General features: G+C 32.8%; 2 protein-coding genes across 2 annotated transcripts in view; both read right to left on the reverse strand.

The window, feature by feature from the left end:
• Nucleotides 1–16,188, reverse strand: part of Hacd1 (3-hydroxyacyl-CoA dehydratase 1) — a 235,166-nt gene extending 218,978 nt beyond the window's left edge. Inside the window, exon 1 of the mRNA XM_089589228.1 lies at nucleotides 15,804–16,188. Within this exon, the coding sequence (XP_089445354.1) occupies nucleotides 15,804–15,880 (77 nt within the window). The 5' untranslated portion in view covers nucleotides 15,881–16,188. The remainder of the gene's footprint in view (nucleotides 1–15,803) is intronic.
• Nucleotides 4,988–5,693, reverse strand: LOC149375293 (uncharacterized). The gene is made up of 2 exons (XM_089589268.1): nucleotides 5,525–5,693; nucleotides 4,988–5,220 (listed from the first exon to the last, which is right to left on the reverse strand). The coding sequence occupies exons 1-2, from the start codon at nucleotides 5,691–5,693 to the stop codon at nucleotides 4,988–4,990; spliced, it is 402 nt and encodes a 133-aa protein (XP_089445394.1).
• Nucleotides 16,189–16,728: the final 540 nt, after the last annotated feature.

Raw genomic sequence — 16,728 nt, forward strand, 5'->3', positions numbered from 1 at the left:
TCTGTGCTTAATCTATCTATCTATTAAGATCTACAATGGTGCAGCTACTCAGGACATTCCAGACAGCACGTTTTAATCTACGATACAGTTTTTAACTGATTATAGGAAACCCGAGATAAAAAACCTTTCATAAGGTTAACTCAATCAGAAATCCCATCTTTTTTTATAATTAGTACTGAAAACTAACTATTATTTATGTACGTTCTTCTTAAATGTTTGTAAAAAAATAAGGCCAATGGTGATAATTTTTTCAAAGGCAGTGACAAGGTATGTGATCGCGCCGCGTACAGTACACCGTGCAAAGTACCCAGTGTTAGATACTTTAGGTGTGCGCAGTACTGTGTACCGTGAACCGTGTATTCGTGTACCGTACACGACGCACGGTACACGGAAATGTTAATACCGTCAAGTACAATTACTGCGTGTACCGTGCACGGTACACTGTTTTCACTGTAGACGGTATACAGTACATACTGTGCACAGTTTACGGCAGGTTTTCATCCATGCAGGGGCGGCGAAAGACCTGTGGTGGATGTTGAGAACTCCATACCATAAGTCTTCATAGCTGTATGTATTACACATATATGTGTATACAATATATATAGTTATTTTTCTCAGAAACTCCACACCTGGTCATGATCTATTTCACCACCCCTGAATCCATGTATACTGTGCATACGGCACTAGAAAACGGAAATTTGATAATTGAAAATTGTGCGTAATGCACATTAAAAAAACGACTGTAGACAGCTGACAGCGTCGATTGATTAACTATTCACTCTAGGTACAGCTACATACTTACAAAATAAAACAGCTATGAAGTTAAGATAGCAATGATAGAATGATGGCAACAAATAATAACACACACATTGGCCTGTATGTACTATATGCGTGAGCGTATGTACATATAGGCACAGTATGAGTAAAGAGAGAGAAAGAGAGAGAGAGAGAGAGAGAGAGAAAGAGCATATATACCCTATGCGTCATCTGCTACTATGTACACTTGTGAACGGTCGTAAATACATTTTTTGGACAAGAAATTGTCATATTAGTTCTAAAGCTAGCGAATCTAATAGTGGCATCCAGCATAATTAATCGGCGAATAAAATGTCTTTTGAAATAATATTGTGATCTTTCCAATTAAATGCGGATAAGGACTGATTTACAAAGTTCAGATAAGTTAATTTTATTATTTGATTAAGTGGTAACATCTTTAATTTTTCTAGGGCAATTACTTTGTGTTTTTTTTATTATTTTAGATTTTATTGACATCATTCGAATTAAGGATAAATCAAATGGATTGACTACATGTCAACCATTTCTAATACGTAAAATATAATGTACTCCATAAAAAAGAAGACCAAATTTTTACTGTAACCAACAACTGGCAAGGTATTGCAAAAATCAGATAAATTGGAAAAACAATTATTAGTATGTTGACTTTTAATGAAAAATTTTGATATTTATTCCAAGTAGCAAAAGTGAGTAACAGTAATAAAACATGTTTTTCCCAAAATAGTGAGAAATATTAACAAATGTCAGTAGTAAACAAAGATGCACTATACAGGGCGTTCTGATTTTGAGCCCGGAAAACTATATCACAAAATAAAGCTCATCAACAGCTCTCGAAAAGCTCTTTACAAAATTTGAATTCGATGGATAATTAACGAGATATTGTTGATTCAATAATCGATCAATTCCTCCAATCACAGAGCACTTAGCCTCTGGAGGGGGGACCTAAGCATTGTGGAGGGGCGACTACGCATAGCTAAACTCTTTTACGGGGAAGGTGGTAATAGGTATGCCAGGAGACAAGGTTACCGACTGCAGAGATTTGATCAGTTACCGTACCAGCGCAAAATTCAAATAGCAAGGCCAAAGTATTATAACCAGAGATCTGATTTTTAAGAAATGATTACGCACGTCCACTGCGCTTATTCAGTGCATATTTTTTTCTCAGTAAATTTCACAGAAAAACAATTCAATTCAAAATTTTTTGAACATGCATCGCCTGATAAAAAAAACAGAATACGAGAAGGTCTTATGCGTTGGGCTCGAAACCTCAGTAGAACTCTTGATCTTCTAACGTTGAACTACTTGGAAATAAAATTTTAATTTTTCGTATACTCTAGAAAAAGCTCATTTCACGCATTAACTTGGTCAAATTTTTTTATTTCATCAAACTTTTTAGTTTGATCTACAAAAATAAAAAAAAATAAAAAATTATAAATAAAATTACGATTAAACACGTCAAGTGCGTTTATGCGGCACACCTCTCTAACGTGTAAGATTTTACTGAAAAAGGATCAGCATTTAATCCATACAAAGCTCTATCGTCTAAAAAATTAAAAGTAAATTTAGAAACGAAAGAAAAGTAAATTGACTGGCAGAAGCCCCAATTTTTTTTTGTTTCCTTTTTTTTTTTTTTTTTTTTATCTATCAAAAAAAATTTACTACATTTTTAAACTACTTTATAATAAAAAAAGGTGTTTGAAAAAAAAAGCTTATTTCACGCTATTAGTTAATCAAATTTTATGCATTTTGCTAAACTCTATTGTCTGAAAAAGGATCAGCATTTAATCCATACAAAGCTCCATCGTCTAAAAAATTACACGTGAATTTAGAAATGCAAGAAAATCTCACGCGATAAGCGCGTTGGCTCAACGCGGATGATTGTGCTTGTTTTTGAATTAGCGTGTAGATAGGTCTTAAAGTTCTTGGTCACTGGAGTAGCACATGACGAATATATGAAAAAAATCTTCAAAATACCGTGCATTAAGGTAGTTCATTTATCGCAAAGCTCTTACGTTGATCGCATTTTATTATCTAAGATGACAACGTAATGATTCTAAATCCCTACAACGTCCACAACAGTAAAAGTTAAAGTAGGCGGTAAGGTTTAGCATGGTAAGCGTGTTAGATAGGCAGAAGCCCTAATTTTGTTTTTATTAACCTTTTTTTTTTAATCTATAAAGCAACATCTACTAAATTTTGAAACTACTTTGAGATCAATATAAAATTTTAAAAAAGAAAAGCGCATCTCATGCATTCACTTGGTCTAATTTGTGTATTTCTTCGATCTTTATAGTATTTACTTCAATTAAAAAAAAATCAATAAATGAAAACAAGATTAATCGCGTCAAGTGCGTTTATGCGGCACACCTTTCTAACATGTAGGATTTTACTAAAAAAAAATCACCATTTACTCTATACAAAGCTCTATCATCTAAAAAATTACACGTTAATTAAGAAATGCAAGAAAATCTTATGCGTTAAGCGTGATGGCTCAGCGCAAATGACTACGCTTGATTTTGAATCAGCGTGTCGATAGGTCTTAAACCTCTTGGCCACTGTAGTACCACATGACGAATGAATGGAAAAGAGCTTGAAAATACCGTGCATCGAGGTAGTTCATTTATCGCAAAGCTCTTACGTTAATAACGTTATTATCTAAGATGACAACGTAATTATTTTTAATTTCTCTAACGTCCTCAGCATTACAAGTCAAAGTAGGCGTAGGGTTAACATGGTAAGCGTGTTAGATAAGCAGAAGCCCCAACTTTTATCTTTGTTTACCTTTTTTTTTTAATCTATAAAGCAACATTAACTAAATTTTGATACTGCTTCAAGATAAAAATAAAATTTTTAAAAAAGAAAAGCGCTTCTCATGCATTTACTTGGTCTAATTTATTTATTTCCTCAAACGTTATAGTTTTATTCACTTCAATTAAAAAAATAAATAAATAAAAACAAGATTAAACGCGTCAAGTGCGTTTATGCAGCACACCTCTCTAACGTGTAACATTTTACTAAAAAAGGATTAACATTTAATCGATAGAAAGCTCTATCGTCTGAAAAATTACACGTAAATTTAGAAATGCAAGAAAATCTTATGCGTTAAGCGCGATGGCTCAGCGCGAATGACTACGCTTGATTTTTAATCAGCGTGTCGATAGGTCTTAAACCTCTTGGCCACTGTAGTACCACATGACGAATGAATGGAAAAGAGCTTAAAAATACCGTGCATCGAGGTAGTTCATTTATCGCAAAGCTCTTACGTTAATAACGTTATTATCTAAGATGACAACGTAATTACTCTTAATTTCTCTAACGTCCTCAGCATTACAAGTCAAAGTAGGCGTAAGGTTTAGCATGGTAAGCGTGTTAGATAAGCAGAAGCGAAAATTTTAATTTTTGTTTACCTTTTTTTTAATCTATAAAGCAACATCTACTAAATTTTCAAACTACTTTAAGATAAAAATTAAATTTTTTCAGAGAAAAGCCAATCTCATGCATTTACTCGGTCTAATTTATTTCTTTCCTCAAATGTTATAGTTGTACTTACTTCGTTAAAAAAAAATTAATTAATAAAAACAAGATTAAACGCGTCAAGTGCGTTTATGTGGCACAGCTCTCTAACGTGTACGATTCTACTAAAAAAGGATCAGTATTTAACCCATACGAAGCTCTATCGTCTGAAAAATTACAAGTACATTTAGAAACGCAAGAAAATCTCACGCGTTAAGCGCGATTGCTCAGCGCAAATGATTATGCTTGTTCTTAAGCCTCTAGGTAACTGTTATCCTTATAATATTTTTTACCTGTCACACTTTTCCCAGGCTTTAGACTGGCAGTATATTATTAAATATATCTGGCGTGTTAAAAAAAAAAATTAATTCCATTGCTGGTCCTACAAGACTTCGACTGCCTTATTTTTTATCTACTCTAGAAGCTGCAACAGGATGTAAAAAATCATTTTAATGGACTGCAAAATAGTTACAATAACATTTCGAATTTTCTCATACCTTTACAACAACTGTTCGATGTGTCCTCCGTTGTTTTCGACAACCAAATTAGCTCTTCGAACAATATTGTTTACGGATCTTTGGGCCATTCCTCTCTCTCGCACCTCATCGAATGCCTGGACTATTCTTTGTCAGCAATCCTTAGCATCTACAGGTTCAGTTTTGTACACTGATTTCTTGTTTTAGCCCCACAGAAAATAGTCCAGCGGGTTCTGGTCGGGGGAACGGGCTGGCCACGCTATTGGACCTCCTCGACCTATCCACCTCTCTGGGAAGGTGTCGTTCAAGTACCTCGTGACATTACAAGTAAAATGGGCGGGGGCTCCATCATGCTGGTAGATGAGTCGCAGTCGTGTTGCAAGTGGGACGTCCTCCAAAAGCCTAGGCAACTGATTTTGTAAGAAATCAAGACACGCTGCACCGTTTAGCCAAGGAGGAAAATACGGGACCAATCTACAAATCGAGTGAATCGGTGAGTCGATATAAAAAAGTAAATTAATCCCAATCAGATTTTTTTACTTCTAAAAAAAATGAAGAAGTAAAACGGTTTTAACGGTTTTTTTTATTTGTTAGTATAACAATACCAAAAAATCATGAAAAATTACCTCAAAATATTTTAAGTTGCAATTAAAAAAACATCAATCCGCAGAATTAAAATTTCTTTTACACTTTACAAACAAATTTTTGACGAAAAACACTGCAAAAAAAAATTCAAGTACCTACGACGATATTTTCTATGGTTCCAACCCAAACATTTATGCTCCATCGATACTGAAAACTCGTCGCCCTCGTAAGGTGAGGATTTTCATGAGCCCAGAAATGATAATTATGTTGATTAAGTGAATGTACACTTATCAGTCCACAAAATCGTAGTAATAAAATAAGCATCAGCACGTGCTTGGGCCAAAAAACCGCTACAAAAATTTACACGGCTCTGGCGATCACGAAGCAGCAACTCTTGCACCCTTCGATAGTGGTACGGGTGCTTCCCGGTATCCGCTATTACAGCGTGGACTCTGCTAGGGGTAACATTCAGCTGGCGTCCGACAGCACGAACTGATGTTCAAGGGTCATTTTCGAACATGTCCTCAATCAACTCTTCCATTTCTGGCACTAAAACCTCACGCCGGCGACCAGCATCCCCGCGAAATAGTAAAACGTTGCCGGTTTCTATAAAACGACGGTGACAAGCACCAATCGTTTCTGGATTCGGATGACGACAAAAAGGCTAACGAGCACGGTATTGGCGAGCAGCTTCTTCAAGATTTCCTCTAGCAAGATAAAAAAAATGAACCATCTGCGTGTAGTCCTCGATTGCGTAGTTTTGCACATCAAAATTCATCACGACACTCACAAATGAAGACAACAGACCAAGGCAACCTTCTTGCGCGGAATGATAAATAAGAGGACGATCGATTTTTCACGAAAAACAATGTCCTAATGAGCCTAGCGGATTCTTAAGAAAGTTATTTTTTGGAAGCAAGTCAGTCTGACCTGCACGAACATGAACGCCAAGTTAAAGGCAAATTTGGATACAGGCACTTCGTGTACCGAATAAAGAAAATTGACATCCGACGGATTCAACCATGAGATATAGAAATCCAAAGTTTTCATCTTACCAATGTAGCTAAACCATGGTCTTCATTCAATTCCACAAAATACAAACATAACTAACTTCTTAATAACGTATTTGATGTAATAATTAATAAAAAACCTGCTCTTCCATAGATAATAAAGGATCTTTTTTTTTTTTCAAAGTAAAAAATAAGAAAAATTAAGGTTTTTGCTGATCAAACACGCTTTCCATGCTAAACCTTCCTATAACTTTTAATGCTAAGGACGTTGGAGAGATTGAGAATAATTACGTTGTCATCTTAGATACTAATGCGATCAACGTAAGAACTTTGCGATCAATGAACTAACTCGATGCACGGTATTTTAAATTTTTTTTTAATTTATTCGTCACGTGGAACTATAGTAACCAAAAGGTTCAAGACCTATCGACACACTGATTCAAAAACAAGCATAATCATTCGCACTCAGCCATCGAGCTTAACGCGTGAGATATTCTTGCATTTCTAAATTTACATGTAATTTTTCAGATGATAGAGCTTTGTATAGATTGAATGCTGATCCTTTTTTACTAAAATCTTACACGTTAGAGAGGTGTGCCGCATAAACGCACTTGACGCGTTTAATCTTGTTTTTATTTATTAATTTTTTTTAATTGAAGTAAATACTATAAAGTTCGAAGAAATACATAAACTAGACCAAGTAAATGCATGAGATACACTTTTCCTAATAAAAATTTCATTCTTATCTTAAAGTAGTTTGAAAATTTAGTAGATGTTGCTTCATACAAAAAAAAAAAGGTAAACAAAAATAAAAATTGGGGCTTATGCTTATCTTACACGCTTAGCATGCTGAACCTTACTGCCTCCTTAAACTTGTAATGTTGGGGACGTTGGAGAGATTGAGAATAATTACGTTGTCATCTGAGATAATATAATGCGATTAACGTAAGATCTTTGCGATAAATGAACTACCTCGATGCACGGTATTTTGAAGCTTTTTTTCATTTATACGTCATATGGTACTCCAGTGACCAAGAGGTTCAAGACCTATCGACACGCAGATTGAAAAACAAGCATAATCATTCGCACTGAGCAATCGTGCTCAACGCGTGAGATTTTCTTGCGTTTTTAAATTTTCTTCAATTTTTAGACGATAGAGCTTTGTATAGATTAAATGCTGATCCTTTTTCAGTAAAATTTTACACGTTAGAGAGGTGAGCCGCATGAGCGCACTTGACGCGTTTAATTGTAATTTTATTTTTTATTTTTTATTCTTTTTATTTTCGTAAATCAGACTAAAAAGTTTGATGAAATAAAAAAATTTGACTAAGTAAATGCGTGAAATGAGCTTTTTCTACAGATTACAAAAAATTAAAATTTTATTTCCAAGTAGTTCAACGTTAAAAGATCAAGAGTTCTACTGAGTATTCGAGCTCAACGCATGAGACCCTCTCGCATTCTGGTTTTTTTTATTAGGCGATGCATGTTCAAAAAAATTTGAATTGAATCGTTTTCTGTGTAATTTACTGAGAAAAAAATATGCACTGAATAAGCGTAGTGGACGTGCGTAATCATTTCTTAAAAATCAGATCTCTGGTTAAAATACTTCGGCCTTGCTATTTGAATTTTGCGCTGGTACGGTAACTGATCAAATCTTTGCAGTCAGTAACCTTGTGTACTGGCATACCTGTTACCACCTCCCCCGTAAAAGAGTTTTGCTATGCGTAGTCGCCCCTCCACAATGCTGAGGCCCCGCTTCCTGAGGCTAAGTGCTCTGTGATTGGAGGAATTGATCGATCATTAAATAAACAATATCTCGTTAATTATCTATTTAATCCAGTTTTTGTAAAGAGCTTTTGGAGAGCTTTTGATGAGCTTTATCTCGTGATATAGTTTTCTGGGCTCAAAATCAGAACGCCTAGTATTAATAATTTGATCTTCCTTATCAAAAGAGCCGAATAGCTAGCGCTAAACGACTTAGTCACTTTCATCGATGCCATTCAATTGGATTATATACAAGCCTTAAATTTGAAACGAGCAAGCACTTCTGGCATTAAGGCGAACAGGTATGTGACTCAAAATATATTTTTTGTTAGTCATAATTCGTTTAACACATGTACTTACACGAATTAAATGAACTGATATTAGAGACAAAAAGGTGACTTGGACTACTACTATTTTAGAATAGTCGATCCTATCTCGAATCATGACGTCATTTGTGACATCAAAAACATGTCATCCATGACGTCATAAATTACGTCCCATTGGCGTCAATATGACGTTGCCAAAAAATTATTATAAGACGTCTCAAAAGACGTCATTTACACAGGTTGTTTTACAAAGGGCTGTTCGAAAGCATTTGATGGCCTCATAGGTGCTACCATCAGGATGGTAACACCAACACAGGAGGATTCGAAAAGTTTTTGAATTTCGACATTTTTTTCCTACTTTAAAAGAAAAAAAAGAAAAAAAAAAAAGATTAAATAAAACATGGGACCCACGGTAAAAACGAAGTTCTTTAAACATTACATGAGTGCCGAAGAATAATTAAACATAAGATGAGTATCGAAAAACATCATAAAATAAAGAAACACAATTTCTCGACTTTCGGTCTTACCTGAGTCCCACGACCCATTTATACTCCCGGATTTATTTCTTTCAATATTTTTTTTTTTTTTCTTTATTTCGTTTTTTTTAATTTTATTATTTAATCATCTTTATTTTGTCATTTTTTTTCCTTTATATTTTTTATGTCTTTTTTATGTTTTTTTTTTAATAAATTTTATTTTATTTTTCATTTTTAAATTCAATAATTTTTTTGGTTTGATTTTTTAAAAATTCATTTCTTTTTTTTCACTTCATTTATTTTTTTTCATTGTTTTGTAAATTTTATTTCCTTTATTCCTATTTCATTTCCTTTTTAATTTTTTTTATCTTCGTTTTTAAATTTCTTTATCGATTTCATTCCTTTTTTTAAATACGTTTTTAAATTATTTTTCATATTTTTTATTTCATTTTTCTTATCATTTTATATTTATTTATTTCTTTTAATCTTTCATTTAATTTTTTTTGTTTTGATTTTATATCTTACTTTTTTTTTTTTTATTGTTTATCATTGCATTGTGTGTGCTTTTTTTTTTTTTTTTTTTTTTTTTTTAAAGGAAGAGACTTCCGTTTTATGGAAATCTGTTGTTTTGAAAATTCCAGTCCCCCCAGCACGTGACATAAAGAACTGCGTTTCAAAAAACCTCAATTTATTATTTAACCTTATGGAAGAATCACGTAAAATAGCATTATAAGGGAATGATCCGTTGAAAGCTCCCAATGTTTTGTATGATAAATTACTATTGTATCACCCTATAAAATTTTGAAATGAATCCTCAAGTTGTTTTTTTAATAAAATAAGATAGAAAGGGTCAAATGTTCGTAAAAACGCATATCTAGGTATATCCATACGAAAAAAATTATGGCCAGCGTTGCTACATATTAGCGCTCCCCCTACCTCTAGAAACTTTCCCCCGCTAACTGTAATTGACGTTTTTAACTTAAAAACATTACCTTAGTCTCGAATACAAAAATTATGAAAGAACAAAACGCAATGAAAATTAATTACTGTATTTATAGAACCTTGTAATAATGAACCATAGATAAAAAAAAGGATAAAAATAATGTAAGACTGTTGGAAAAAAGTTGTAAAACTTTAGAAGAAAAAAATTCTGAAAATAGTAATTTATTAATTTATTTGAAAAATAACAACTTAATTAAAATAAAATGAATATTCATTAATGTATGGAAAAGCTGCTGCTAAAAAAAATTGTATTTAAGTTTGGAAAATAATTATTCGATAAAAAAAAAAAAAAAAAAAAAAAAAAAAAAGTGATTGATGGAATAAATAATTTAATAACTAATGTAACTTTTTATTGAACCAAATCAATTTAACACCAGTAAATGAATATTTAAATTTTAAATTCAGTTACGAACCACAGTAAAAGAAGAAAAAAACCGAAACTCTCACGTTAGGAGCGCTCGTAGCCGAGTGGGTAAGATACTCGGCTTGAATGCAGGAGGTCAAGGGTTCAAATCTCTTGGAAAGTGTTTTTTTTGTTTTTTTTTTTCTTTTTTAAAGATTTGTGAAAGAAAAAAATTTTTGTTGAATAAAATACGTTGTGGCGAAAAAAATTTATCATTGAATAAAATATTTATTGCTTGTTGTGTGTGCTTTGATGGTGTTGTGTAAGGTGTAAAGGGGAATGGTGGGGCGAGGCAAAACGAAAAGTGATTAGAGGAGGTGTGCAGGAGACCAGAGATTAGTAAAGAGATTGCTGACTACAATGCTACGGCATGAGCTTATTTTTGGCCACTGTTTCGAGTGCCCCGTCGCGGCCAAGCGGTGGAACCAGGCACACATATTTTTTATTTTATTTAAGAAGCGTGTAGGAGATATACCGAGTGTGTGCCTACGGATTCGCTCAGAAACGGGCATGTAGGCATATTTTTTGGAGACGCGTGGAAGGGGCATACTGAATATATGCCTACGGAGAGAGGAGTGGTGCATGGAAATGCCGACTACAGCTATATAACTATGTGATAGAGCGCGTATATCATAGAGAAAGCAAGCAACGAGTCTTTTTCGCTATACTTACTGTTTAAATAAGGTCTTAGAAATTAAGTGGAAATGGAGAAAAAAAAATTTTACATCTAATATTTATAAAATAAAAAACCTATTCTTTCATTTAACAATTCTCTATAAAATATGAAAGTTTAAGAGGGGCTTGCTATATTTTTTTTCGAAAATTAAATCATACAAATAAACGCTTACACAATTGTAAGCTCAGACTTTCAAGGCCTTTATTTTTTAGTTCTTCCTAAACTATGGATTTTTGTATAGAACTGTGTATCAAAGAAAGAACGTTGAAAAAATATTTAGCTTAAAATATTTTTTGAGGTTGATAGTATGACTATAAGCACCTTCAATGTAAATTATAATTTTTACTTATCATAATGGTTATGAACTGCAGGCCAAGCTCCAGAGGGTATCAATGAACACATTTGACTTCGGATTATACAAGGTCCGAAGTTTAAATAGCTGAGATGGCTAGGGCTTATGCCTCTGATGACATATTTTGGCAATGTAGGGTTCAATGCCAATTGCCGTCAGATTTTTTTATTTTTAAATATAATTCAGTATTCTGTTTCAATTTCTTATTATAACTTTCGTTTTAACTTATCAATATTGTCAACACTTCTTTCGGGCACATCAAAAAAATTTTATTTTCAATACTGACTCTATTTAATAACTCAGTACGTTAATAGTTCTAGTTTGCAAGGCTATTTCATAATTTTATAATACTAAACAAATGATTTAAAGGGTTATGAATAAAATTTTAACTTTTTTAAACTTCCAAGAAATTATAAACATCCAGTTTACGAGAGAAAATAGCCACAGGCCCAAAAAATTTACTTTTGATATAATAATATCATTGACAATTATCACCTGTAAATTTCTACAATAGTATTTTTTTTAATTTAAAAAAATGGGTACTCAATATTTTCATGCTGTCAGCACATAGATATTAATATTATATCAAATCCTACAATTTAAATGGCACTTTAAGTTCTGGCAACCGTTAGATTAGTAATAGTGCCTGTTATGCAATACATAATACTTAGCATAAATTATTCTAATTGTTTGGATGTGATAGAATTGATCATCAAAATGCAAGGCAGTTAAGTCTCTTTTGTTTAATTATCATAGATTACATATATATAGTAGTATATAGTTTTGTTAAATGATGAATTACCAAATTTTTTAAATAAAAATCGGGTATACTTTAGGATTTAGGTGATGGCTTTAATTATGCAAGCTTTTAAATTTTTGTTTGCTTTCATTTACAGCGGCTTTGATAAATGCATGTAAACTTTGTATATTATTAAAATTCATACAACAATCCCTTATTTGTATTATCAATGTAATTTTCAAAATGATTTTATTTCATACAGCATGAATTGCTTAATTTTTTTTTTTTTTTATTCCGTAAGGTTTTTAGATCTTTTCATTTTCTTTTTTTTTTTTTTTTTTTCGTCAAACAATAATTTTATTTCGATAAGATGAATATTATGCTTTTCTCAACAATTTTAACTAGTCTAACGTTTTAACTTGTATGTCCTTTAAATGCTTACCTTAGCAAAATAAATAAATGTAGTTTGGTTAATTTTAAAAGAACTTCTAGGATTGTGGATTGTTTGATGATTAACGTTAGATTGCAACTAGTGTCTAAAACTTGTTATTTGCATTTTTACATAATTTAATGATGTTAAATGATTCTTATTACTGCTGAGGAAGCAGTATAATGTTTAACGGTAGCTATTTAAAGTGTTAGATAATTGTGCAAATTCTTCCAAAATTTTGCATTGTAAATTTGTTTATTGGTAACATTCTACCTTCTATTACAAGCAATCATGTAAAAAAGTAAGCTTAGATTCTTTTCTTTTTCATATAAAAATTTTTATAAAAAATAAAAAATTACTATTCACAAATCATTGAAAGTTTTTGAGAAATGAAAGATTTTTTGAAATATTGTTATATTGTATTATTAAAAAAAATAACCTTATAACCTTTTAGGATGGTAATAATTAAGATATTTTCATGTTTCAGATCGTAATGAAAGTTTAATCATTTACATCAAATGCCAGAAATATAGTCGTGCTTTTAAAAATTATTTTTTGGGTGAGTACAAGAACTAAACAGCCTTCTCAGATTTTTGGAGAAAATAAAGCTTTTCTAACTAACGTGACAAAAAAAGAGTATTTATGACTAATTTTGTTTCCTCTAATGATAATGTGGCAGTGTATACGTAGTTATGAATATAAAAAACTAAATTATTAATTAATAATTTAAACTATAATCACCAGGTAACACAAGGCACTTACTTCATCATTGTTAAACTTATAAAGCAGTAATTGATAACACCAGCACTAATTAAGGTAACGCGGAGTTCTTTCTGGCGCATAATGACATAAATAAAGCAATAATTTGTTTTGATAAAGTAGGCCGTAAATACTCCGTATCATTTGGTAACAAGCTTTTCTATCATAAATAAATGTTTTATTAACTATTCAACAACGTGGCCCGTAAGTGACCTATGTTACATAGAGATTGACCACAGCGTTATTAGGTAATGCTTAATTAATTTAAAAATATATACATACATACTTCTATTGCCAACTTGAAGTTAAAATAAAAAAAATTTACTCAAAGAGACCCTTTTCTTCCATTTGATTTAAAAAAGCTCTTTCATATCTTCTACTCTGAAAGGACTCGTTTTTGCACTGACCCACCGATATTATTCAGAGATTCAAGAAATTGTAAGACTTAAAAAAAAATTTAACCACATCCTAAATTATTAATTAAAAGTGGGCCTTACTATCAATAAACAAATTTGTAGTGCAAAATCTTCAAAAAATCCACTCAGTTTTCTGACACCCTTAAAAGCTATCGTTAAATTTTTAGTATTTTCTCTGCAGTAAAAAAATTGTTTAAAATTATTAAATTATGTTAAATACCAAATTAAAAGTTTTAGTCATTTATTGTATTCTAACGTTTTTTGTAATCAAACAAAGAATTTTCGTCCTTGAACCAAACTACCGAAGTACCGAGGCTTAGTTACGCTGAAGCTTCTTAGTGTGCAATTATGTATTCTATATTCTTTTAACTGCTGCTGATGCTCAGAGGTAAACAAAGAGCTCAAAGTAGGGTTAAACGGCACTCCGTATACGTTCAAAACGCTGTTTCAACCTTCATGAACGAATTCATCAAAGGAAAAAAATAACTACGTAACTCTCATTATGTCAGTAACATGGAATTAACAACAGTTTCAAGCTCAATATCTTTTTAAGTGCGAAAAAAAATAAAAACAAGATTCCTCCCGTAAGACCTGTGTTATTTCTCCTCTATATTAGTCATATATGTACTGAGGTCACGTGGTAGAGGCATAATCCCAATAGTACAGCAGGCTAACGTGTGTGTTATTATTTGTTGCTATCGTGCTATTATTGCTATCTTAACTCTACAGCTGTTTTATTTTGTTAGTATGCATGTAGCTGTACCTAGGGTGAATAGTTAATCAATCGATGCTGTTAGCTAGTCTATACAGTCGTTTTTTTAATGTGCATTACGCACAATTTTTAAGTACCAGTTTTCGTTTCCCAGTGCCCTATATGCTCAGTATACCCGGATTGTGACTGATTAAAAATTAAAACCCGCCGTAAACTGTGCACAGTATGTACTGTATACCGTCTACAGTGAAAACAGTGTACCGTGCACGGTACCCGCAGTAATTGTACTTGACGGTATTAACATATCCGTGTAACGTGCGACGTATACGGTACACGAGTACACTGTGCCCGGTACACAGTACTGCACACACCTAAAGTACCTAACACTGTGTACCGTGCATGGTGTACTATGAGGCTCTTTTACCGTCAAGCTTGAATCAGATGGCGCCAGGGCACGTCGCGGCTGTCATACTTACACACCGTCAAATTTACAGTTGTGTATTGTGTCCGTGAGCCTATCTGTGTGATGAGCAAAGCAGAAGACATAACCTTTGTAAATGATGCTGTTGTTTGCATTTACGTTTAAAGATAGTAGGAAAAATGAAGTGCAGTGTAATATCCTGCGATAAGAAAGTGAAATTTAAATTTCCTTCTGATTGTGTGATAAAAAAAAAGTGGCTCGAAGCAATTGGGAGACCAACATTTTTGCCGCTCCCAAGTCATGGCTTACCTGTCCACGAGTTCTGCTTTTCTTTCACTGACTCTTGCTCCTTTCCCTTTTAAAAGCTTTTTCAATTCTGAAACTTTTAAGCTCCCATAATATTCTTTCTTGTCTTCCTTATTCATTTCAAAATTTCAAATATTGCGCTTTACCACTACACTTTAATTTCCTATGTACATACAATACTGAAAAGTAATGTTGTGTAAGTGAGACGGCCATGACAGCCGCGACGTGCCCTGGCGCCATCTGATTCAAGCTTGACGGTAAAAGAGCCTCATACACGGCGCACGGTATCGGGTACTTAGTCACTGCCTTAGAGGGCGGCAAATTCATAGAATTTAAGAGTGAACCCAGTAATTAACAGTTAAACAGTACCTATTTACTCAGCAAAAAAACAGATAGCTGAAAAAGCTGAGCCGCAATCACTTCGATAACGGTTTTGGAAAAGTATAGATGTAAACTTTATTTATTTGCATTTGTTACTTTTTTTTGTTATTGAAAAAGCTTAGATTAAATTTATTGCATTAAAAAAAAAAATATCACTCATAATTACTAATCTAAAATTAACTGACTTTTTCATAATCAAAAGTATTTGACTTACGATTTAGAATTTATAAATTGAAAAAAAGCAGACTAGAGATGACTTACCCAATGACTTGCAGAAAGTTGTATGTCAGAAGGTAACGAGTGGATAAATAGTTTATATTTGAGATTTTGAAAAACATTATTTAAGAAAAACAAAACTATACTTGAATCTAATAACTACACATAAGTTTGAAACATTCGCAGGCTTAACAGCTGTTAACAAATAATTGACTGTTTACTCTTTACCACGATTGTCAAGAGTAAATCGAACGAGGAACTATAGAAAGAGAAAAACAAAAAGAGCATTTAACCATTTAGAATGACTTGCACTTTCCAAGGCAGAACCTCCTTTATAATGTGCTTACGAAATCATGTAATTCGAAAACATGGTAATTTTTTTTTACGTACACAAGTTCTCTTCAAATAATACACTACTTGACAGACGAGAGTTACGTGTACGTGTACATGCAGTCTTAAGCTGCAGTCACATGGAACGCTATAGAGCATACAGAATAGAATTGTCCGTATAAGCGACTGTGTTGAGACTATTACGCCGCGCAATAAGTATATTCCGCAGCGCAATAGACTTAACACAACCGCTTGTGGGGACAATTCTATGCTAAACATTATGTTGCGCTCCATGTGACTGCAGCCTTTGTTTTGGTACAGATAACAGAGTTAGAGTTATGTGCTAACTGGGGTCTGATGGGGGCATTTGATACCTCGCTCAAGTAAGCAGTTTTTTCGATAATCCCTATAAAGTAAACCAAAAAATAACGATAATGCGCATGCGTAGTTTAGGGATTATCGAAAAAACTGCTTACTTGAGCGAGATATCGAATGCCCCGATCAGACCCCTGTGGTATTATCGATTAGACGATTAATCGATTAATTATATAAATCCGATTTAAGTCGATTAGAATGTGTCAATTAAACCCAGTTCGAGGGAATGCTGAAAAAAAATATTAAAGAAAAATTTTTTTTTGTC

Source organism: Copidosoma floridanum, unplaced genomic scaffold (genome assembly GCF_036245765.1).
Source record: "Copidosoma floridanum isolate Cflo_tuat_1 unplaced genomic scaffold, Cflo_Japanese_pri ptg000008l, whole genome shotgun sequence".
Classification (NCBI taxonomy): Eukaryota; Metazoa; Arthropoda; class Insecta; order Hymenoptera; family Encyrtidae; genus Copidosoma; species Copidosoma floridanum.